We start from the raw sequence: 23958 nt of genomic DNA on the forward strand, positions 1-23958 counted from the left end.
GCCCAAAGTCACACAGCTGACAATTGGCAGAGCAGGGATTTGAACCCATCACCTCTGACTCCAAAGCCCGGGCTCTTTCCACTGAGCCACGCTGCTTCTCTGTCAGTTCTATTTTTGTGACTCATTCTGTTGTATTTTCCTCTCCCAAGTGCTCAGTACAGTGCTCTTCAAATAGTAAGCTCTCAATAATAATAATTGTGGTATTTGTTAAGCACATTAAGTGGTAAATTAAGATGGACAGATTACTGTTCTTTTTTTCTTCTCACCTTGCAACTTTTGGGGAGAGTTTGGCACATTACAACCTAATGGCAAAGGTGTTAATTCAATGGCCCCAACTGCTTTTGGGGGCAGTTTTTCCAAATACATCTCCAACCCCACTGTGCAAATGAAAACATTGAAAAAATACGTGCTCCAGATGATTCAGAAAATGAATTTACATTTACTGTCGGGGTCCCCAGTGGACATTGTACATTTTGAAAGGTTAAAATAGTTATTAAAAGGTATCAAATAATTCAGTCAGTCGTATTTATTGAGCGCTTACTGTGTGCAAGCACTGTACTGAACGCTTGGGAGAGTACAATATAACAGACACATTTCCTACCCACAACAAGCTTACAGTCTAGAGGGGTAGACATCCCTAGGATGGGGCACAATGAAATCCTAATTTGCGCAAATAAAAAACATATTTTTAACTGATGCAGGTCTGGCCCAAAAAGGAACCTTTTTTCTGGTCATCAACATGACATCCTTTAAGTGACCTGCCTCCCTTGTTTGTTGGTATATGTGTTTGCATGTGAGTTCTTCTCCACCACTTGTGAGATGTGCAGTGTTTCTTTCCTTATAGTAGACTCACAATATTCAATGTGCCGTTACTTCTGTCACCATATACCTCATCAGTATGTGCGTGTACTCTTGTCTATTAAAGCCTGTAAATATGTACATTTTTGTTGTCTTTGTTCTGGATGGTAGTGGTTTTCAAATACCAGAGGTAGCGAATTGAATCTGAGGAAGCCACCAGGGTTTTCCTTCCTTATCCGAATAAAGGTATAAATTTGTAATCTCGAAGAATAGGTATTTCCTCAAAATAAATTGCCATTATCGATCAATGGTATTTATTGAGCTCTTGCTGTGTACAGAGCACTAGACTAAGTGCTTAAAATGTAGTTAGCCCAAGTATTTCTCTTTATTGTACATTTCATTTCAGTAATCGCTCGACTTGGTCTCTGTTTTCCTTGCAGTTCTCTCCATGATCTTGATGGTCATAATCAGGTACATTTCAAGAGTACTTGTATGGATTTTAACAATTCTGGTCATACTGGGTTCCCTTGGTAAGTTACCAAATTGTTAGTGAATAGATTTGATTTTTTATGCTGCTTTTTTTGTTATCTTTTATCCCCTACCCCTACAAACGTATTGCCCAATTATAGTGACTTTCCTCCTAAGAGGCTTGCGTATTACCATGAATGTATTTAAAGCAAATTAGTGTTGCTATGTGAAGCAAACTTGTTTGAGCTGCACGAAACCTACCCATCAGGCAAAAACTCCTCACCCTCGGCTTCAAGGCTCTCCATCACCTCGCCCCCTCCCTCCTACCTCACCTTCCTTCTCTCCTTCTACAGCCCAGCCCACACCCTCCGCTCCTCTGCCACTAATCTCATCACCGTGCCTCGTTCTCACCTGTCCCTCCACTGACCCCCTGCCCACGTCATCCCCCTGCCCTGGAATGCCCTCCCTCCGCACATCCGCCAAGCTAGCTCTCTTCCTCCCTTCAAAGCCCTACTGAGAGCTCACCTCCTCCAGGAGGCCTTCCCAGACTGAGCCCCCTCCTTCCTCTCCCCCTCCTCCCTCTCTCCATCCTCCCCGCCTTACCTCCTTCCCTTTCCCACAGCACCTGTATATATGTATATATGTTTGTATGTATTTATTACTCCATTTATTCATTTTATTTGTACATATTTATTCTATTCATTTTATTTTGTTAATATGTTCTGTTTTGTTGTCTGTCTCCCCCTTCTAGACCGTGAGCCCGCTGTTGGGTAGGGACCGTCTCTATGTGTTGCCAACTTGTACTTCCCAAGCACTTAGTACAGTGCTCTGCACACAGTAAGCCCTCAATAAATATGATTGAATGAATGATTGAATGAACTGTAGTTCAAATCAGTCAATCCATGGTATTTACTGAGGACTTACTGTGTGCAGAGCCGTATTAAGCACTTTGGAGAGTACAGTCCAACAGCATTGGTAGTTGCATTGTTTTTGCTGTGAACTCTGGATGGATAAATTGTAAAAAAAAAAAAAATGGGAGTTTCATTGGCATCTAAAATAAGAGGACCCTTGAAGGAATTTGACAAAAAATGAAGAATTTGAATCCAAGGGTAGATTCTCCTGTAGGGGAAAATCAGTCATGAGAACATTTCTTGGAGGTTTAATTTGATGCCCTTCTTTCTCTTCCTCCCTTCTGACTTTCTCTTCATTTCCTCCAGTGTTTTTTTATGGTATTTGTTAAGCACTTACTGTGTGCTAGGCAGTGTACGAAGCACTGGGCTAAATACAGCTTTATCAGGTTGGACACAGTCCATAACCCACATGGGGCTCACAGTCTTAATCCCCATTTTCCAGATGAGATAACTGAGGCCCAGATAAGTGAAGTGACTTGCCCAGCATCACACAGCAGGCAAGTGGTGGAGCCAGAATTAGAACCCAGATCCTTCTGACTCTCAGGCCCATGGTCTATCCACTAGGCCATGCTGCTTCTCTCCCTTGCCGTTTGAGTCGGTCCTTCTCTATGAGCCTTGCATTTCTCTATGCCTGAGTCACCCTACCTGAATTGTTGAGGTTCCAAATTCCGTGCCCTGCCAACATGGGCTCCTGGGAGGAAGGGGTAACCAGTAGGGAAATTTGTGATTCTGTTGCTCATTGTTAATTTTGCCTCTTCCTACCCTATTGTCTTTTCATGATCTTTCTTCTTTTCCTTTCACTTCCTCATATCTTTTACATATAATAATAATAATAATAATAATAATAATGGCATTTGTTAAGCGCTTACTATGTGCAAAGCACTGTTCTAAGCGCTGGGGCAATACAAGGTGATTAAGTTGTCCCACGTGGGGCTCACAGTCTTAATCCCCATTTTACAGATGAGGTAACTGAGGCTCAGAGAAGTTAAGTGACTTGCCCAAGGTCACACAACAGACATGTGGTGTAGTCGGAATTCGAACCCATGACCTCTGACTCCAAAGCCCGTGCTCTTTCCACTGAGCCACGTTGCTTCTCTATGTGGGAAACAGCGTGTCCTAATGGAAAGAGCCCAAACCTAGGAGTCAGAGGACTTGGGTTCTAATCCCGGCTCTGCCACTTGCCTGCTGTGTGACCTTGAGCAAGTCACTTAATTTCTCTGTGCCTCAGTTTCCTCAACTGTAAAATGGGGATCCAATACCTGTTCTCCATCCTACTTAGACTGTGAATCAAATGTGGGACAGGGACCGTGTCTGACCCGATTAACTTGTATCTATCCCAGCGCATAGAACATTTCCTGGCACCTAATAGGTGCTCAACAAATACCATTAAAAAAAGATGGAATTTCTTTTCCCCCCTCACCTAACCCCTAGTAGATCCCTCATTCTAGGACTAAGCCCTCACACCTTCATTTTTGCTGTGCCCGCATATTACCGGATCTCTAATCCTTTCCTGGAAGTAGTTAGCTTGTGAGCAGAGAACGTGTTTACCAAGTCAGTTGTACTGTCCTCTCCCAAGTGCTTAGTACCGGGTTCTGCACAGAATTAGCAGTGTGACTCAGTGGCAAGAGCCCGGGCTTTGGAGTCAGAGGTCATGGGTTCGAATCCCAGCTCTGTCAACTGTCAACTGTGTGACTTTGGGCAAGTCACTTCACTTCTCTGGGCCTCAGTTCCTTCATCTGTAAAATGGGGGTGAAGACTGTGAGCCCCCTGTGGGACAACCTGATCACCTTGTAACCTCCCCAGTGCTTAGAACAGTGCTTTGCACATAGTAAGTGCTTAATAAATGTTATCATTATTATTATTAATAATAAATACCACTGAAGATGATGATGATGATGCTAGGTCTCTTCCTTGAACTGGAGTATATTTTTGCTGACTTCCCTTTAACTCCATAGATGTCAACTGGGTTAGATTTTGATGAGGCTAGACTAGGATAAATTAGAGAGTCTCCCCCTCTAGACTGTAAATTCGTTGTGGACAGGGAATGCGTCTGCTAATTCTGTCGTATTGTGCTCTCCAAAGTGTTTAGTACAGTGCTCTGCACATAGTAAGCACCCAATTCATACGATTGATTGATTGATTTACACGGGTCTGCGTGGTGTGGGAGATGAAAATCCCAAACAGGGAAGTTGGCAGACTGCTAAAAAGGGACTGAAATAACACACATAACGATAATATTGATAATGTTATTTGTTAAGTACTTACTGTGTGCCAGGCACTGTACTAAGCACTGGGGTGGATACAGGCAAGTCAAGTTGGACACAGTCCCTGTCCTACGTGGAGCTCACAGTCTTGATCCCCATTTTACAGATAAGGGAACTGCTGAGGCACAGAGAAGTTAAGTGACTTGCCCAAGGTCATGCAGTGGACAAGTGGCGGAGCCAGGATTTGAACCCAGATCCTTTTGACTCTAAGGCCCGTGCTCTGTCCACTAGTCCTCGCTGCTTTGCTTCCCCCATCCCCTCTTCCTCTAATGCCAGAGTACTATTTGGCAGCATAAGCTGAAGTCAGGTCAGGACCATTGGGAACCAAACAAACTCAGAAGTTTGCCTCATCTATTTGCCTGTGTTGTCATCACATGTGACATAGGTTGGATTTGTTTTTCCTCCCCCACAGGTGGCACAGGTGTGCTTTGGTGGCTGTATGCCAAACAACGAAAAAATCCCAAAGAAATGCTTATACCAGAACAGCTTCAAATAGCTGAAGACAATCTCCGGGCCCTGCTTATCTATGCCATATCAGCTACAGTGTTCACAGTGAGTTTCTTTGCTTTTGTTTATTTTGAGGATCCCCTTCACAGCTTGACAAAGTCACGGATTAATCAGAAAAGACCCTCTCATCCCCTTTTTGACTTTCTGCCTTGGCTCCTTCTAGCATATAAATACTCAAAATGTCTAGACTCTAAGCTCGTTGTGGGCAGGGAATGCGTCTTTTATATTGTGGTGTACTCTCCCAAGCACTTAGTGTACTCTCCCAAGCGCTTAGTACAGTACCCGGCACACAGTAAGCACTCAATAAATACTGTTGACTGATTTCAGGGATTTACAAACTGTCATTTATGAAGTGTGAAGTCAGAAGAGAGGATTCTTCCCCCAATTCTGCCTCCCCTGAGACTGTAGGCAAACCTCTGGACCTCAGTTTCCTCATCTATAAAATGGGGCTAGATACCGGCTCTCCCTCCTTTCCACTTAGATTACAAATTCTGTGTGGGCCAGAAACTGTTTCTAATCTCATTATCCCTCATCGACCCCTGTGCTTGGCATATAGAAGGCACCTGATAAATACCATTATGGTTTTATCATCATTGTTATCATTATTATTGCTAAATACTGGAATAATTATAAGAATAGCATTGAAGTGAACTGGGGAAGCACTGTGGCTTAGTGGAAGGAGCACAGGCCTACGAGTCAGAAGATCTGGGTTCTAATCCTGACTCCGCCAGTTGTCTGTTCGGTGACCTTGGGCAAGTCACTTCACTTCTGTATGCCTAGTTCCCTCATCTGTAAAATGAGGATTAAATCCTATGTAGATGGTGAGCCCTGTGTGGGACAAGGACTGTGTCCAATTGGATTATCTTGTATCTACCCTGGTGCTTAGTACAGTGCTTGACTCCTAATAAGTGCTTAACAAATGACATGATACTAATAATAATGATGATGACGATAATAGTGATAATAATAATAATAATTAAGAGGATCCCTGGCCCACAAGGGAGTCACAATCTAAGTGGAATAGGATGGTCACATTAAACAAAGAGAATGAGAATAGAGTCCAAACAACAGTGGAAACAAATTACAATTCAACCAAAAATGCCAACAATAAATATATAAGAATGAAATGTAGTCTTCTGGTATCTCTCAGCTTCAGGCAAACAGTTCTGACAGTCATGCCTTTAGGGGACTGACCCCGCTTCTCCCTCTCCCCCGCCCCCAAAACACACCACACACCATACATCGGATGAATGCACAGATGTGACTGATTCATAAAATGATCTGAATTATGGTGATACTTGCCTTGATAAGATACTACCATGGTAAAAATTTCTTCAAACATGCCTGCATGAATTTCATTCCAGATTTATTAATTCTGTTGGATATCGATATCAATATCGAGGGAGAAATAGTATAAAACTTGCTCAGAGATATGTTCGACTGCCTGTCCCGTAATTAATCTACCGATTTGTTTTCCAGTGTTGTTTGGAAATGGATTTTCTCAGTCCCTTAGGATCTGGCGGTGATTAATTGAATCACCACTCCCCAAAGATGGGGATTGTGTCCCCTCGCTATTCGGTATCTTCTCCCGTCAAAGTGCTGAATACTTTTAATGGAACTCAGTAACGATCGCCATGCTTGCGATGATAATAATGATAACTCATCATGATGTCGTAGTGGTTGGTTAAAACAGCCCCACCCCCTTTGCCTTCCATTTTCACCCAGATGGTAACTGGAAATCCTTTCTTTCTCTCCAGGTTATCTTGTTCTTGATCATGTTATTTATGCGCAAGCGAGTTGCTCTCACCATTGCCTTGTTCCATGTGGCTGGCAAGGTCTTCATTCACCTGCCATTGCTCGTTTTCCAGCCATTTTGGACATTCTTTGCTCTTGTTCTCTTTTGGGTGTACTGGATTATGACCCTGCTTTTTCTTGGCACTACAGGTAAGATGCCATGAAGGTTCTCTTTAACGGGCCTGATGTGAAAATGCGAATGTGGAAAAACCGGGCTCTTCTGTACACCTGCCAAATGAGGGCCAATAATAGCCCCATCCCTTCTTGCCCCCGGAGTGCTGTTAGGATTTGGTCCAACATCGAAGATGCAGATTTGAGATGAATGGGCCAGAGGAGGGTATGTGGGATGAGCTGTAGCTGAACCAGACTTCCCTTTCAAGCTCCACTGGTGAAAAGCAGATTGACTTCCAGAGGTACAAAGCAGTGTGGCTCAGTGGAAAGAGCATGGGCTTGGGAGTCAGAGGTCATTGGTTCTAATCCCGGCTCTGCCACTTATCATCTATGTGAATTTGGGCAAGTCACTTAACTTCTCTGTGCCTCAGTTACCTTATCTGGAAATGGGGATTAAGACTGTGAGCCCCACGTGGGATAACCTGATCACCTTGTATCCCCCCAGTGCTTAGAACAGTGCTTTGCACATAGTAAGCGCATAACAAATACCATCATTATCATTATTATTAAGTGGCGGAGCCGGGGTTAGAGCCCAGTTCCTTCTGACTCCCAGGCCTGTGCTCTAGCTACTAGGCTATGCCGCTTCCCTATTGCTTATCTTTCCATCTCGTGTGTGGTATAGCCGGGACAGTCTTCCAACCTCTAGCTCCTAGGCCTGCCCTCTGCTGTCACTGCTACCTTCACAATGGAGGGAGGAGCAGAACCATCTGAACAGCATTCTGTCTTCTGATTGCTGAACACGGAGAGCATTTATAATTAAATGATGCACACTACTGTGATATTTCTTCTGCCTGGCTCTGCCTTCAGCTAAAGAGTTGACAGGTGGTTGTGTGGGATGTGGTTATTTTTTACAAGGCTGTTGTGATCTTTCCCAAAATGAAGTTGATATATATATTTGCCACCTGCATTTCTCACTGCACCTAGTCTCAAAAGTGTCATGAAAATTAAGAAATGCAAGTATTAATGCAGATTTCACATCAGTCTCATCCTTATGCGTCTTTAGCCAGAACCAATGGCTTAATTCTGAGCCAATCAGAGATCTTGATGACAGTGACCCAGAAGATGGCAGAAACAAGTTCTTTTATATTTATAGACCGTTTCACGCGTATAATTGTCTCCACTGCATAATTCTCTCGTCCACCCTTCTGCCTGATTTTTGAGATAGAAATAGAGATTATTTTGATAATCAGTGGTACAGGTACCCACAGGGGTGGGAAGAGAAGAAGGGTCAGAATGCATAGACACAGGCTTGGGCCTGGGAGTTTCTTCTTTGAAACTTGCAAGCACCCTGGGTAGGAAGAAAGATATAGGTCAGAATGAGCTAAAGGAGGGGAGGATGAACTCCCAGGTAAGAAGAGGTGAAGGGATTGGGAGAATCGATTGAGTGCGTAGTGTATGCAGCACTTGGGAGAGTGCATTTGAGAAGCAGCATGGGTCAGAGGACCTGGGTTTTAATCTCAGCTCTACCACTTATCTGCTGTGTGACCTTGGGTAAGTCACTTGACTCCTCTGTGCCTCAGTTACCTCATCGGTAAAATGGGGGTCAAATCCTCCTCCCTCCTACTTAGGCTGTGAACCCTATGTAGTACAGGGACTGGGCCCAAACTGATTATCTTGAATCTAGCCCAGCACTTAGTACAATGCCTCGCACATAGTAAGCAGTTAACAAGTACCATAAAAAAATAGAAGTGCCCTTTTATCTTTCTCTTTCTTCTCCCCTCCTTTCTTTTTTTATTTCCCCTTGCTTTCCATAAGGTAAGACTTAATTCCCAATGTCACAGCCCTTTCCCCTTTCGGGGGTCACAAAAATTTTGCAAAAAAGTGGCTGTAATTATGTGAGTAAATGTGATGCATAAAAAAATAGATAGCCCAATATCATATATTATCTGTCCTTTGTTTCAAAGGTGACACTTGGTGATAACATTTTATCCCTATGTGGGAGTCCTTGAAAATCCACTTGTATGACTTGTTCCATTCTACACAGTACACATGGAAAGATCATCTTTGACTGTAAAGTGCTGTTGTAGTTGCAACTTACAGTGCTTGGCAGTTTTTTTCCATTCTGCCTCTTGACTCCACAATTTCCCCCTCGGCCTTTCAAGTCATGTCCCTTCCTTCAAAGCTCCCCTAAAAAGTCAACTCCTTCAGGAGACATTTCATGACTAATCTTCTCCCCGCCATATTCCTGTCATACCGTTCCATTAGTCACTTCGCATTCTTTGTATTTGTCATTTATTTAGTGATGTGCATCTATTAGTGGGGAGGGAAACGGTTGCTTGCAATCAACCCAGCTACTGCTGTGTGGTGAAGTGAAAGAGGTCACACGTAGGCCGGGAGATCAGTGTACGCAGTGTAGAGATCGAGTGAACCGTAGTGTCAGACAACCGGAAAGAGCAGTGAACTGTTGGGAGACCCCAGTGGCAAACAGACCATCCTGAAAGGCAGCAGTCTGGAGAGGTTGCTTTTCTTGAGCAAAACCTTCATGAAGTTCAGGATACCAAGAGGCAGGCTAGTAACAAGAGACTGGCCCTGTAGAAGATAATGCATCAGCACAAGAAACTAAACTTAGGTGCACACTTTGTGAAAGGGTTACCTGACTTTTTTCAGGGTATTTGTTAAGCGCTTACTATGTGCCAGGCACTGTAGCAAGTGCTGGGGTAGATACAGATACATAGATACATAGTAAGTGCATAACAAATGCCCTCATTATTATTATTATTTGGAGAGATCATCCAATGAGATCATCTCCAGGCCAAGTGAATGACTAATCATCTAAGAAAGCTATTTGTCTATTCTTTCCTGAAAAGGGCTCCAGAGACAGTAACTTCCCATTCTCCCTTTGTAGTCTCTTCTAATGTGTCATTGCTCTCATGGACAAGAAGTTCTTTCTAAGCTCCAACTAAAATGTCTCCTACTTAAAGTTGTCCGACTAAAACGGAAAATAGTTCCAGGGTCTGACTAGGGCAGAACATCCTGGAAGCATCACTTCCCAACTCTGGCAAGGCACAGTACAGAGATAAATCAATGAGATGATGCGAGGCTTCTTTGCTAATTTGCTGATTTACAATCTGATTCTGGTCAAGCAGCATGGCATAGTGGATAGAGCAGAGGCCTGGGAGTCAGAAGGTCATGGGGTCTAATTACAGCTCCCCTACTTGTCTGCTCTGTGACTTTGGGCAAGTCACTTCACTTCTCTGTGCCTCTTACCTCATCCGTAAAATGGGGATTGAGACTGTGAGCCCCACGTGGGACAGGGACTGTGTCCAACCTGATTTGTTTATATCCACCCCAGGGCTTAGAACAGTGCCTGGCACATAGTAACAAATATCATTATTATTATTATTAATTGGGACCCCCGATCTCTCTGTACTGTTGTCGAGTGCTCTGCACGCAGTATTTCCCTCTTGTATTAGTGGCGTTTGCTTTTTACACCCCTAAATGCATTTCCTTGCATTTGTCCCTCTTGAATGCCATCCGGTTTTTGCAATACTGTTTTTTCAATTCGCCTGTCACTTTGAATTCTATTCCTGGCTTTGAAAGGGCTAGCAACCCTACCCAATTTGGTTTCATCCTTAAATTGGATGAGAATGGTTTCAATTTCCAGGATCTAAATAAAGATAGCAAATAAAAGCAATCCCAGGAACAATTCCTGAGAGACACCATCCCGATGTAGCCCCGTCCCCTTTCCCCTTCCTCCCCCGTCCCACACAACCCCTCCCCAACACCCCCGACACACACACACACACACACACACACACACACACACACACACACACACACTGTGTCGTTGAGTCATCGAGTTGTCTACTGGGCCTCCTCCTACATTGAAATTAGAGAAAAAAAAATGGATGTGACACCCCCCAGGTGCAGCTCCCACTGGATGTGATGAATTGGTCTCTTTAATGGTATTTGTTAAGCGCTTACTATGTGTCAAACACTGTTCTAAGTGCTATGGTAGGTACAAGTGAATTAGGTTGGACACAGTCCCTGTCCCAGTCTAAGTAAGAAGGAGAACTGAGGCCCAGACAAGTTAAACGACTTGCCCGAGATCAAAATCTGAGATTTTTTGCCCAGAAGCCTTGGGAGATGTAAAGATATACAGAGACAAAGCTTGTCCCTGCTACGATGGCCACGCTTTGGATGGTTGGGGAAGAACCTAACTGAAAATATAGCAGTTCTGCTTTCAGGTAGAGCCCTTGTAGAGTGAAAAACAATTTCTCTGTTTATTCAGCTCCCTGGGAGGTTAGTATTGGGTGATTGTCCACCTTGCCAGGAGCAGGCTCAGTTAGTAGACTGTAGCTGGGTGATGGTAGCCCCAGGGTTCACCAAATTGTCTGGACCTAGAAGATGCTGGGAGTAGGGACTTAGTTCAAGCGCTTAGGGCAATGTTCTGCACACAGTAAATACGATTGAATGAATGAATGAATTGAATGAATGAATAGGGAGGGTGTGGGCACTGAACGTGTCTACCAGCTTTGTTACATTGTACTCTCCCAAGTGCTTAGTACAGTACTCTGCACACAGAAAATACTCAATAAATACCACTGATTGATTGACTTCAACACAGATGTTATGTGAGTCTGATATAAGCTTTTCTTCTTCCTGTAGATCATAAGGTCATTTTGGGCAGGGAACGGGGCTCCTAATTCTGTTGTATTCTACTCTCCCAAACTCTTAGTACAGTGCTCTGCACATAGTAAACGCTTGATAAATGAGAAGCAGAGTGGCCTAGTGGATAGAGCCCGGGCCTGGGAGTCAGAAGGACCTGGGTTCTAATTCTGGCTCTGCCACTTGTCTGCTGTGTGACCTTGGGCAAGTCACTTCACTGCTCTGGGCCTCAGTTATCTCATATGGAAAATGGGTATTAAGACTCTGAGCCCCATGTGGCACTCAATAAATACTATTAAATGAATGAATGGATGTTGGAATCTGAATTCTTCTTTTTTTTTCAAAATTTAACACTGACTATCACTATCCTTTTAGAGCTGATATAAGTGCTCCCTTTTCCCTCCTTCCTCCAATGTCTTACTAGGTAGTGCTGTCCGAAATGACCAAGGATTTGTGGATTTCCGAGTTTCTGGCCCTCTGCAGTATATGTGGTGGTACCATGTAGTAGGGCTGATCTGGATCAGTGAATTCATCCTAGCCTGCCAGCAGATGACTGTGGCAGGAGCTGTAGTAACATACTATTTTACAAGGTGAGATCTGGAAGTGGAAACCTCAGAGGTTGGTCAGAAATAACCGGGGGCCCAGCTAACCAGTGATGGGATCATTAATCCTCCACCAAAGAGGACGTCTGGTGTATCCCTGATAAATGGCAATAACTGGTTTTCTTCCCACCCTAACCCACCTCATGCTTTTTAGACAAATCTGACGGTCAAAGAGGTTGATGGGGATTTTTTTGGTGGTGGCTTTATTTTCCATCCGTTAAAAAATTGGCATTTGGGAATTGTCCGAGTCCTCAGAAGATGTTGGGGCCAGAACCAGAATTGGAGCTCTGTTTTCGTGCACACAGGACTGGGAGTCAAATCCAGTGTCATGGTGATTTCCCAGGGCACCCATATAAGATGTCTAATACTGTGTTCTTTCTTCCATGTGCACAATAAAGTTCAGTAGTAGTGATTGAGAATTTTTAAAAAAAAACACGATGGAGTCTCAGTCTCCAGACGGCCCAGCAAGGAATCCTCCAGAGCGTTACAGAGGGAAGAGCAAGTTTCCTCTGCTCCCTCCCGTGTTCTCTACTTGAAGCCTAACCTGGGTTTGAGGTACTGTCGAATGGGAGTGGAGTTGTGGCTGATGGCAGTCTTGCCACCACCTGCTTCATTCCCGGTCCACCCCATACCACGCTCCAACCAGGGCACATTTACCCGGCTTCCTGGCCTTAGCTGAAGGGCCAGACGCATTTTCCCTGGGTAAGTCCTCAGAGGCTTCGGAGCAGGAAGAGCTGGGGCTGATGGGGGTTGTTTTCCATTAGCGCTCACGGAAGCTCCTCCTAGGACTGGGTCTGACTGTTCAGATTGCCGAGTTTCTCTGGGAAAAGAGGTGGTGCATCACAAGCAGTCCGAAGTGTGACTTCATTTCCTTTGCATTGCGTTCAGTATGTGGAACACAACTCTTCCCTAGGATATAAAATAAGAATGTTCCTTTTTTTGACTGTGCCTTGAGGCATGATTGGATGATAACTGCTTCTTAAAAGGTTCATGCTCTGCTTCATATAATTGGTGGGGTTTTTTATTATTATTCTTTGTGGTGCTTGTTCACAGGGAGAAAAGGAATCTGCCGTTCACTCCTATACTGGCATCGGTGAATCGCCTCATTCGATATCACCTCGGTACAGTGGCGAAGGGATCTTTCATTATCACTTTAGTGAAAATTCCTCGAATGATCCTCATGTACATCCACAGCCAACTCAAAGGAAAGGTAAGGAGAAACTGTTTCTTCTGATGTTTGGCAAGCACTGTAATGTCGCCCTCACAGGGGTATGTCATCCATGTAGATTTGGGGTGTTTGATTCTTGACAGATTGGTGCCATTCGATTTCAGTCTTGAAGTCTTGTAGGACTGGGTTCAATTCTTTCATTTTTTGAATATTTCTATATCTTTTTCTCCTCTCCAGGAAAATGCCTGTGCTCGGTGTGTACTGAAATCTTGCATCTGCTGCCTTTGGTGTCTCGAAAAGTGCCTGAATTACTTAAATCAGGTAACACCGCATTACATATGTCGACTTTCACTAAGGAGACTCCCCGCCACCCCCAGACAAAATAATTAAATTTCATTTGGAAGCTTTTTGTTTTTCTTATGGTATATGGTACGGATGCCAAAATGTACTTTGTCACTGGAGCAAGACTGTCTTTTTCCAGTCATACTCTATTGCAAAAATTAATGTAGATTGTGATCTTATGAAGACTCATAATTACATTAGTCCTGATTTACAAAGCACAAATGAACAATTTTCTGGAAAGACACTTCGTTCTTTCAGAAAGAATATAATCATGGTTTCAGAATTGTACCAACTCTCCCCCTTCTAGACTGTGAGCCCGTTGTTGGGTAGGGACCGTCTCTATATGTTGCCAACTTGTACTTCCCAAGCACTTAGTACAGTGCTCTGCACACAGTAAGCACTCAATAAATACAATTGAATGAATGAATGAAAAGTAGTGAAGTAAGTGTTATTGTGTAGCTGTACCCATCAGCCCGCCTAAGGTTGTTGCATTCAGTTTGAAAGTGTATTTATGATTTCTGTTTCTCAAATTCTTTTGGACTTCTTAGTGTTTCAAATTCTGCCCTGTGCAGTTCCAGACCTGTACCCTGGCAGAAACCTCACACACCCCCTTAAGAACCCTTATCCTGGGCCCAAGAAGTACAGAAGCGGGTCTTACCTGCTGCTCTCCTCTTTCTGCAGGTGCATGTCTGGATGCATCTAGATTTAAACATGGCATCTCATTGACTGTGTGGGCAGGGAGCGTGTCTGCTGACTCCATTTTTTGTTTCTTAAATGATATTTGTTAAGTGTTTACTATGTGCCAGGCATTGTTCTAGTCACTGGGGTAGATACAAGGTAATCAGGTTGGACACAGTCCATTTGCCACATGGGGTCACAGTCTTAATCCCCATTTTTCAGAGGAGGTAACAGAGGCCCAGAGAAGTGAAGTGACTTGCCCAAGTTCATCCAGCGGACAAGTGAGGGAGCCAGGATTAGAACCCAGGCCTTCCTGACTCCCAGGCCCATGCTCTATCCACTAGGCCGAGCTGCTTCTCAGTTGTATCGTACTCTCCCAAGTGCGTAGAACAGTGCTCTGCACATAGTAAGCGCTCAATAAATACGATTGATGGATGGATTGATATTGTAGTGCCACAGAGGGATCTGAAGGACATAAATATCACAGCAGCCATGTCGATCTTGAGACAAGGAGGCAAAAGAGCAAACAGCTTTATGAGTAGCAAGCAGCAAACATGATCGCATCCTTTGCACAGTGTGATTCGAACTGTGGGACCCCCATTGGCCTCTTCAGTATCTCTCTCTCTCTCTGTCTCTCTCTCGCTCTCTCACTCGCTTCCTCTCTCACAACACACACACACCCACAAACACACACACACACACACACACACACACACATCTACCTATGGTGAATTTCATCCTCAGCATTAGTGACTCGAGTGTGAAAGCACTATTTTGAGAGTACAAAATGTCTCTCGTGATGTCAGTAGGGCTTTGAAGGAATGAAATCTTGTCAAATTTGTTGGGAAAGGAGTCTAAAGATGGAAAACAACTTATATCTGTGACCTGCACTTGGACCTCTGGGCTTTTTATATTTTCCCCAACCCTGCATAATTTATGTACATATCTTTTAAATTGTATATTATAAATTATTTATAGTAATGTCTGGTAAGCTCTTTATGGGCAGGGAATTATGTTGTATTGTACTCTCTCAAGTAATTAGTATAGTGCTCTGCAAAGAGTAAGTGCTCAGTAAATATCATTGAGAAAGGAAAGTTGGGTGAGTTGAGTTTTGTGGTAAAGATATTTTTGAAGGCATGGACAATAGGTAGTCTGACATTCATTCATTCAATCGTATTTATTGAGTGCTTATTGTGTGCAGAGCACTGTACTAAGCACTTGGGAAGTACAAGTTGGCAACATATAGAGGCGGTCCCTACCCAACAGTGGGCTGGACTCCCTTCTATGCTGTCTATGCACTTCAATCAGTACACTTTAAGTACTAGATATTCACCCCACTCCCACCTCCTCCAGGAGGCCTTCCCAGACTGAGTCCCCTTTTTCCTCTCCTCCTCCCCATCCCCCCCGCCCTACCCCCTTCCCCTCCCCACAGCACTTGTATATATTTGTACAGATTTATTACTCTATTTATTTTACTTGTACATATTTACTACTCTGTTTTGTTAATGATGTGCATATAGCTGTAATTCTATTTATTCTGACGGTTTTGACACCTGTCTACATGTTTTGTTTTGTTGTTTGTCTCCCCTTCTAGACTGTGAGCCCATTGTTGGGTAGGGACCATCTCTATATGTTGCCAACTTGTACTTCCCAAGCGCTTAGTACAGTGCTCTGCGCACAGTAAGCACTCAATAAATACGATTGAATGAATGAATGTCAGACTACCTATTGTATACAGCTCCAATCTCTCACCGATTGTACTCTCCCTGACTGTATAGCCACTGCTTCAAGGGGTTGACTCCAAAACCATCCAAATAGATCAATGTTAGGCTCGTTGTGCACAGGGAATGTGTCTGTTTATTGCTACATCATACTCTCCCAAGCGCTTAGTATAGTGCTGTGCATACTCTAAGCGCTCAGTCAATATGATCAACTGACTGACTGACTGACCGCATGGGACATGATAGGAAAGGGGATACACCCAAAGGGCTGCCCGACAGCTTTTGTACGGTGAGGTGAAACGAAGATGCTGCAAATACGTGCCTTAATGATGCAGTAAAATATAGCCTCGGACACTGCAGCATCATAGTGGAGAACTGGGAGACGACACCGTAACAAACCTGCTTGGGACCCCGTAGTCGCTAATGGGGCCATCAGAATCCTCAAGGGCACTGTGAGACGAAGACAGAAATGAAAAAGGAAAACAGCAGCCGGCATTGCATACAGCAAACTTGTGTACATGGTGTGGTCAGGACTTTTCCTTCTTCTTTGTATCCATAACTAAATTTTCCCATCAGTAGTGTCACCTTCAACCACCAAGGACAATGCCGTACATAGTGTTTCCCAAGAAAAACGTCTTTCAAAGGGGGTATCCTTGTTTTCGTTTTAATTTTAGGGTTCAAGTAATTTTCCTTTAAAATGAAATTTTCCTTTAAAATGAAAGCTACATTACATGGTAATCTGTGCTTTTGAAGCTTGCTGTTTCATCAGTTATGCTGTTGGCCGACTGACATTCTTTTACTCACTCTCCTCTCCCTGCAGTGTCCCACCCTCCTGTTTACTTAGTATTCCACAATCTGTTTCAGGATTTGAGAAGGATATTTGATGCCACAGTACTCATTGCTCTTTCATTTCTTATAATAAAACCATGTGTTTTCTTGGAAAATTTCAACAATGAAAAATGCTATGTATCATGGAATGTCTTCTTCTGAATCATTTAGTCAGTGGAAAATAACTTCTCAGGGTCTCTGATTTTTCATAATTGGAAAAAAATAGCTTTTGATCAATATTTCAGTATACAACTTACAGTAATATATGGGAGAATAGAGTTTAGAAATGTCCTAACATCTTCTTTCAACCGTCTCTGTCTCCTATCCTTGTTTCTCTCACCCTGGAACCCCACCCTAAATTCTTCCCCAGGCTCCCTTTCACCTGTTCTGGTCTCCCTTAGCCCTGGCTGCAGGGGAATGTTTGAGCAGTGTGACCTAGTGGAGAGATCACGGGCCTGGGAGACAGAGGACCTGAGTTCTAAGTCCAGCATCACCACTTGCCTGCTGTGTGACCATGGACAGGTCACTTAACTTACCTGTGCCTCTGTTTCCTCATCTGTGAAATGGAGATGAAATAATGTTCTCCCTCCTCCTTAGGCTGGGTGGGATGGTTAAAAATCTGAGACTGCATTGGTTTATGAGAAAACTGTTTTCACTTTGTCCCAGAATGCATACACGGCCACAGCTATCAACAGCACCAACTTCTGCACCTCAGCAAAGGACGCCTTTGTCATCATTGTGGAGAACGCCTTGCGAGTGGCTGCCATAAACACAGTTGGAGATTTTATGCTGTTCCTTGGCAAGGTAAGGCCACAGAATATTAATAATGTTTAAACATGGGTATTTTTGTTCTTCAGTTTCAGGAAATATATCTCAGAATCAATATGCTTTCGTTTTTTCAACATAATTTTGAAAAGAAGTAAACACAATATATGTATTTTCCTTTTTTTTATAGAGAGTATTGGGTTTGGAAAGATGTGCGACAGTTTTGCAAAGTTCAGAGTGGCACCTAAAGCAGCTATCACCTAGAAATAGAAATGGGAAAATAAGAGTGGTTGAAATAAAATTTCCTGTATCAAACTCTTTGGGGTACATTACATATATCTATCTTCCATTAGTACTTTTTGGCATAATATTGAAGGGGGAAAAACTTCAATATGTTAGCCTACTGACAAGACCAAAAGCAACATCGCGTAGTGAAAAAAGCAAGGGCCTGGGAGTCAGAGGACTTGGGTTCTGATCCCAGCTCTGCCAATTGCTTGCCGGGTGACCTTGGGTAAGTCACTTAACTTCTCTGGGCCTCGGTTTTCTCCACCGTAAAATAAAATGGGGATTCAATACCTGTTCTCCCTCCGATTTAGACTGTGAGCCCCAGGCGGGACAGGGACTATGTCCAACCTAATTGACTTTTACCTACCTCAGTGTACAGAATAGCGTTTGACACATAGTAAGTGCTTAACAAATACCATTGGAAAAAAAAATATATCACTGGCTCGGGCCCTTGTGTCATGAGTTCATACTACCTGACCCTAGACACTGTGAAGTGATAGTACAATAGGAAACCATCAAGAAAAGAAAAATAAGCAGTAGAAAACATCCTAAATTAAAGCTGACTGTAGCCAAATCATGGGCACTTTATTAAACCGAAGAGAGGGACAGAAGCGAATAAATAGGAAAAAATAATGATGAGCTGAATCAAGGGTGCCAAACTTTTTCTACCATACGCTAAATGCATTTATGTGTTTTCATAACATCTCTTCCCATAATATAATTGAACAGCTTTATTTAATCCAGTCTTTTAAATCTGGCAGTTTTTGAATACATTTTATCAATAAAGATTCACATTGATTTTCATTAAATGTGGAAACACAAATTGTCCATTTTCATAAACACACCTTCTCTTTTTCTAACAGAGGAAGAAATGCCACCTCATTATATCAGGTTTTTGTTGGGTTTTTTTTTTTTTAAATAAAGCTCTCCCAAAATTATTGGCTAAGTAATCTCATAATATCTGACAAATTCTCAAGAAAGAAAGCTCTACATACATCATTAAGCAATACTGAAAGAAGCATTTATCAGCATCAATTTTAATATTTTGTGCCCCTTGCTCATTTCTTCCAAGGCATCCCTGGAGCACTCTTTTGGCATCCCAAAGTCGCATAAAAAACGATGTGTAAAAATCAGTGAACTCAGCTATACTCAATGAAAAGATTCATTTCAAAAGACTTGTTTGCTTTTCAGCAACAATTTAGGCTTTTTGTGTTCTAAAAAGAAGCTTACGTATGTACGTGTGGACCCACAGTGGCATGGGCCTAGGAGTCAGGAAGTCATGGGTTCTAATCCCGGCTCTGCCATTTGTCTGCTGTGTGACCTTGGTCAACTCACTTAACTTCCCTGCGCCTCAGTTACCTCATCTGTAGAGTGGGGATCGAAAGTATGAGCCCCATGCGGGACAGGGACTGTGTGCAACCCGAATTGCTTATATCCACCCCAGTGCTTAGTACAGTGCCTAGCACATGGTAAGCGCTTAATATATACCATAATAATAATAGTTATCATTACCGTGGAGGTTGCACTTTTCACACTGTGTCCGATGTGCACCTGCGCACGACCACTTCTTCCAGCATCACTTCTTGCTTCACCCAGATGGACACAGGCTGTTGGAACAACGTTCCCTGTCCTCAATTTTCCACAGAAAAGGTGTAGAGGAAAAACAGATTCCGGCAGAACTGAGTGGATCTGTCTAGCATGGCTTAGTGGAAAGATCACGGGCTTGGGAGTCAGAGAATGTGGGTTCTGATCCTGGCTCCGCCACTTGTCCGCTGTGTGTCCTTGGGCAAGCCATTTAACTTCTCTGTGCCTCAGTTACCTCAAATGGAAAATGGGGATGAAGACTGTGAGCCCCAAGTAGGACAACCTGATCACCTTGTATCTACCCCAGCACATAGAACAGTGCTCACCACATAGTAAGCGCTTAACAAATACCATCATTATAATAATTATTATTACACGACATCTGAAGCGACAGAGGGTGAGGCATTGTGGAGCTTCATGGTTTGAGGAGAGCGGCATTGTAGCCATCGGTAGCTATAAATAGTCGGGAGACTCCGAATATGAAAATCAAGAAAGATGGACGCCTCCTACCGTGCAATATTAAATGCGCCCTTTGTTCTCTTGGCTCTAGGTCCTGATAGTCTGCAGCACTGGGTTGGCAGGCATTATGTTGCTGAACTACCAGCAGGATTACACAGTTTGGGTACTGCCGCTGATCATCGTTTGCCTCTTCGCTTTCCTGGTCGCTCACTGCTTCCTGTCCATATACGAAATGGTCGTGGACGTCTTATTCTTATGTTTTGCCATCGATACGAAGCATAATGATGGAAGCCCTGGTAGAGAGTTTTACATGGATAAAGTGCTCATGGTAAATACACTGCATTTCTTAAATCCCCCTGGAGCTCGAACATTGTCCATCGCTTGGGAGGGATGTCCGCTCGCGCGCTTGGATCTTGGCTCTGGGATCTTTGGACATTTGCTATTCGCCTCACCCCTAACCCCACAGCACTTTATGGACATATATTTAAATTATATAGTTTAAATTATTTGCTCATATTCATGTCTGTCTCCCCCTCTAGACTATATGGTCATTCCGGGCGGAGAACATGTCTACCAACTCTGTTATATTGTACTCTCCCAAGCACTTAGTACAGTGCTGTACACACAGTGAGCGCTCATTAAATACGATTGAATGAATGACTATCCCGCTTTGCTCTGACCTTTACCCCTGTAATGTAGAGCTTGGATTAGAGATGTGAAGACTGGACTGAGGGACTGTGTGTTTCAATCAATTAATCACTCTGTGGTATTTATTGAGTGCTTACTATATGCAGAGCGTTGTACCAAACGCTTGGGAGAATAACAGAATTAGTGGACACATTCCCTCCCTGCAATGAGCTTACAGTCTAGAGGGGGAGAACAGTCTGGAATTAAAGAAAAGTCACAGTTAAAGGTGCCTAATTTATCTTCTCACAGTAGACCGAGCAAATTGCCCCAGTAGGAAATTGGTGTTTGGGGATCGTTCATTCATTCATTCGATCATATTTATTGAATGTACAGAGCACTGTACTAAGTGCTTGGGAGAGTATGCTACAACAGTAAACAGATACATTCCCTGTCCACAACGAGCTTACAGTCCAGAAGGGGAGGAGACAGATATCAATACAGATAAATAAAATGACAGATATGTATGTACATGCTGTGGGGCTGGGAAGGGGGAAGAGCAAAGGGAGCAAGTCTGGGTGATGCAAAAGGGAGTGGGAGAAGGGGAAAGCGGGGGTTTGTCTGGGTAGGCCTCTTGGAGATGTGCCTTCAATCAGACTTTGAAGGAAGGGAGAGTCATTGTCTGTCTATCAGCAATCTGTTAAGCATTGTCCCCAGCCAATGGTAGAAGTTGGGTTTGGGACCCTGACTTCATACAGGTTGGGGAGGACAAAGTGGCAGTTTTTCCCAGTGGAACTACCAGCCTTCCTTTCCTCTCCCTCCACCTCCTCACTGGCTTCCCGTCCTAGACTGGGCTTCTTCGGCCTTCCAAGGGTAACTTTTGTTTTTTTCTAATGGCATTTTTGAAGCACTTACTATGTGCCCAGCACTGTACTAAACACTGGGGTAGATACATGCTAATCACGCTGGACAGAGTCCATGTCCCACGTGGGACTCACAGTCTTCATCCCCATTTTACAGAAAAGGGAACTGAGGCACAGAGAAGTGAAACAACTTGCCCAAGGTACCACAGCAGACAGGTGGCAGAGCCAGGATTAGAACCCACGTCTTTCTGACTCTCAGGTCCAGACTCTATCCACTAGGCCACGCTGCTTCCAGCTACTCACCAGTCACCTGGAATAGACGTAGCATGACGCAGTGGATAGAGCCCAGGCCTGGGAGTCAGTAGGTCATGGGTCGTTATCCCGGCTCTGCCACTTTTCTGCGGTGTGACCTCGGGCAAGTCACTTCCTTCTCCGTGCTGCAGTTACCTCATCTGTAAAATGGGGATTGAGACTGTGACAAGCAAATCCAACCTGATTTGCTTGTATCCACCTCAGCGCTTAGTACTGTGCCGGGCTCATAGTAAGCACTTAACAAATTCCACAGTTGTTATTATTATTAGATTCATCACGGGTCCACTGAATTCAGATGCAAATGGGACTGGATTTGTTTCCCAGGTTCTTCACCATGTACTTCTGATTTCCACTAAGAAGAGTATGTAGTTGCTTATGTTCTTGGTGTGATCCATAAACTAAACCTACAGGGTTAAAGATGCTGGAAGTTTAGCATACCTGGGTTTGTATTTCCTAGTGAAAGCAACAATTCGAGTAACCAAATTTTAGCTAACAGTGGACTGCCTGACCTGCCATTCACAGAACCCACGGGATCTATGCTTTGAAATGCTATAGCCTGTAGTAAACCCATGGGATCTATGCTTTGAAATGCTATAGCCTGTAGTAAATTCTCAAATTTCTTCAAAGAATAGAATCCCAGAATTTGGAGAGAAACAACTATGAAATTTTCACCTTTTGAGCAAAAGTTAACACAAGTAGCATGGCCCAAGGGATAGCGTATGGGCCTGAGAGGCAGAAGGACCTGGGTTGTAATCCGGTTCCTCCACTGACCCACTGTGTGAACTTGACCAAGTTGCTTCACTTCTCTGTGCCTCAGTTACCTCATCTGTAAAGTGGGGATTAAGATTGTGAGCCCCATGTGGGACAGAGACTTTGTCCAACCTGATTATCATGTATCTACGCCAGTGCTTAGAGCTGTGCCTGGCACAAAGTAAGTGCTTAACAAATACCTTTAAAAAAATCAGCGAGAGGTTCTGACGGAGGGAATGATGATCATATAACATTTGAAAACCAAATTTGCTTCACAAAACCTTTCACGAATTAAACCTTGACCAAAGGTCTCAATAGAATTATTTTCCTCCCCTGTGATTAAGCCCTCCAGAAAAAAAGCAGAGGAAAAAAATATCCACTGTCTCTCCTTTGTCTCACAGAAAGACCAGATGATAATTAGATTATTTAATGAAGAAATACATCACAGGGGTAGCTTTTCTATCCAGGTTAAAGATTCTTCCTGTTAGAATTGTTCCCATTTTTTAATCACCTTTGTCCAAGGGTCTCCTTCATATGTCGGGATGGAAAGACTGGATTCATGCAGATGGTTGTTCTAGATAATGCAGTTGATGGCAGGCATGACTGAGTTAAAAAAAAAAAAAACAACCAATATTAAGCAGTTACCGGGCTTCATCTCTGTCAACTTGGTGGGAGAAGGCTTATTAGGTAAACACATTCTCTGCACTGCCTTGCATAATCCATGTCAAAGACAAGCAGGCTCCCTTTGACAGGTTGTCGGTTTTCACTTTTTCAAGTACTAAGATGCTCTCCCTGTGCCATAAGGAAACTGTCATAAGTAATGGCCAGAATACGGACTTGACATCAGAGAGCGGCAGTTGATTCCAGTAAACGCTGACCATTTAGATGTGGCACTAAATATCGTTTCTTGAAATCTCTGCCTCCCATTTGCAGCGATTGCAAAAAATCTGCATATCTGAGCCAGGGATGTATACACCTTTGGCATCCACTGACTGAATACATAAACGAAGCTAAGATCTTGTGCTTATTGTTTTGCAGGAGTTCGTGGAGAACAGTAGAAAAGCAATGAAAGAGGCTGGTAAGGGAGGAGTAACTGATGCCAGAGAACTAAAACCGATGGTAGGTGGCGATGAGGAGGTGGCTCCCCTCCAAGAATTTCACTTTTACTTCCTCTCCCTCTCTGTCTTCACTGACTGCACTTCTTCAGGAGACGCTTATGTTATCTGTATCACTCAAGATGTTCTGCTTTTTCTGTTCGTGTGCTTGCCCATCACTTGGATAGCAGAGTTTCTGTCACAGCTGAGACCATCTCCTGTAAAAGTAAGCTGAAAGGAACTGCGTCTTTTTGACACATGAAGAAGTGATCGGGGTATTGAAATCTTTACCGATGGTGCACTCCAGTACTGACCTAAGAGCCACACCTCAGTTTTTCAGTAAAAATGCAAATAGAACCCAT

General features: G+C 43.5%; 1 protein-coding gene across 3 annotated transcripts in view; it reads left to right on the forward strand.

Annotated features, from left to right (window-relative positions):
* SLC44A1 (solute carrier family 44 member 1) overlaps positions 1-23958 on the forward strand; it is a 128965-nt gene that overhangs the window by 96334 nt on the left and 8673 nt on the right. For 2 of the 3 annotated variants that reach the window (XM_038769503.1, XM_038769504.1), the window contains 9 exons: positions 1239-1328; positions 4854-4993; positions 6706-6892; positions 11946-12111; positions 13177-13333; positions 13529-13612; positions 17527-17664; positions 20045-20281; positions 23541-23621. In XM_038769503.1, the coding sequence (XP_038625431.1) occupies positions 1239-1328; positions 4854-4993; positions 6706-6892; positions 11946-12111; positions 13177-13333; positions 13529-13612; positions 17527-17664; positions 20045-20281; positions 23541-23621 (1280 nt within the window). Of the gene's footprint in view, positions 1-1238; positions 1329-4853; positions 4994-6705; positions 6893-11945; positions 12112-13176; positions 13334-13528; positions 13613-17526; positions 17665-20044; positions 20282-23540; positions 23912-23958 lie in introns of those variants that run through there. The other variant, XM_038769502.1, reaches the window with a different exon arrangement.

Source organism: Tachyglossus aculeatus, chromosome X4 (assembly GCF_015852505.1).
Source record: "Tachyglossus aculeatus isolate mTacAcu1 chromosome X4, mTacAcu1.pri, whole genome shotgun sequence".
In the NCBI taxonomy this organism is placed as follows: domain Eukaryota; kingdom Metazoa; phylum Chordata; class Mammalia; order Monotremata; family Tachyglossidae; genus Tachyglossus; species Tachyglossus aculeatus.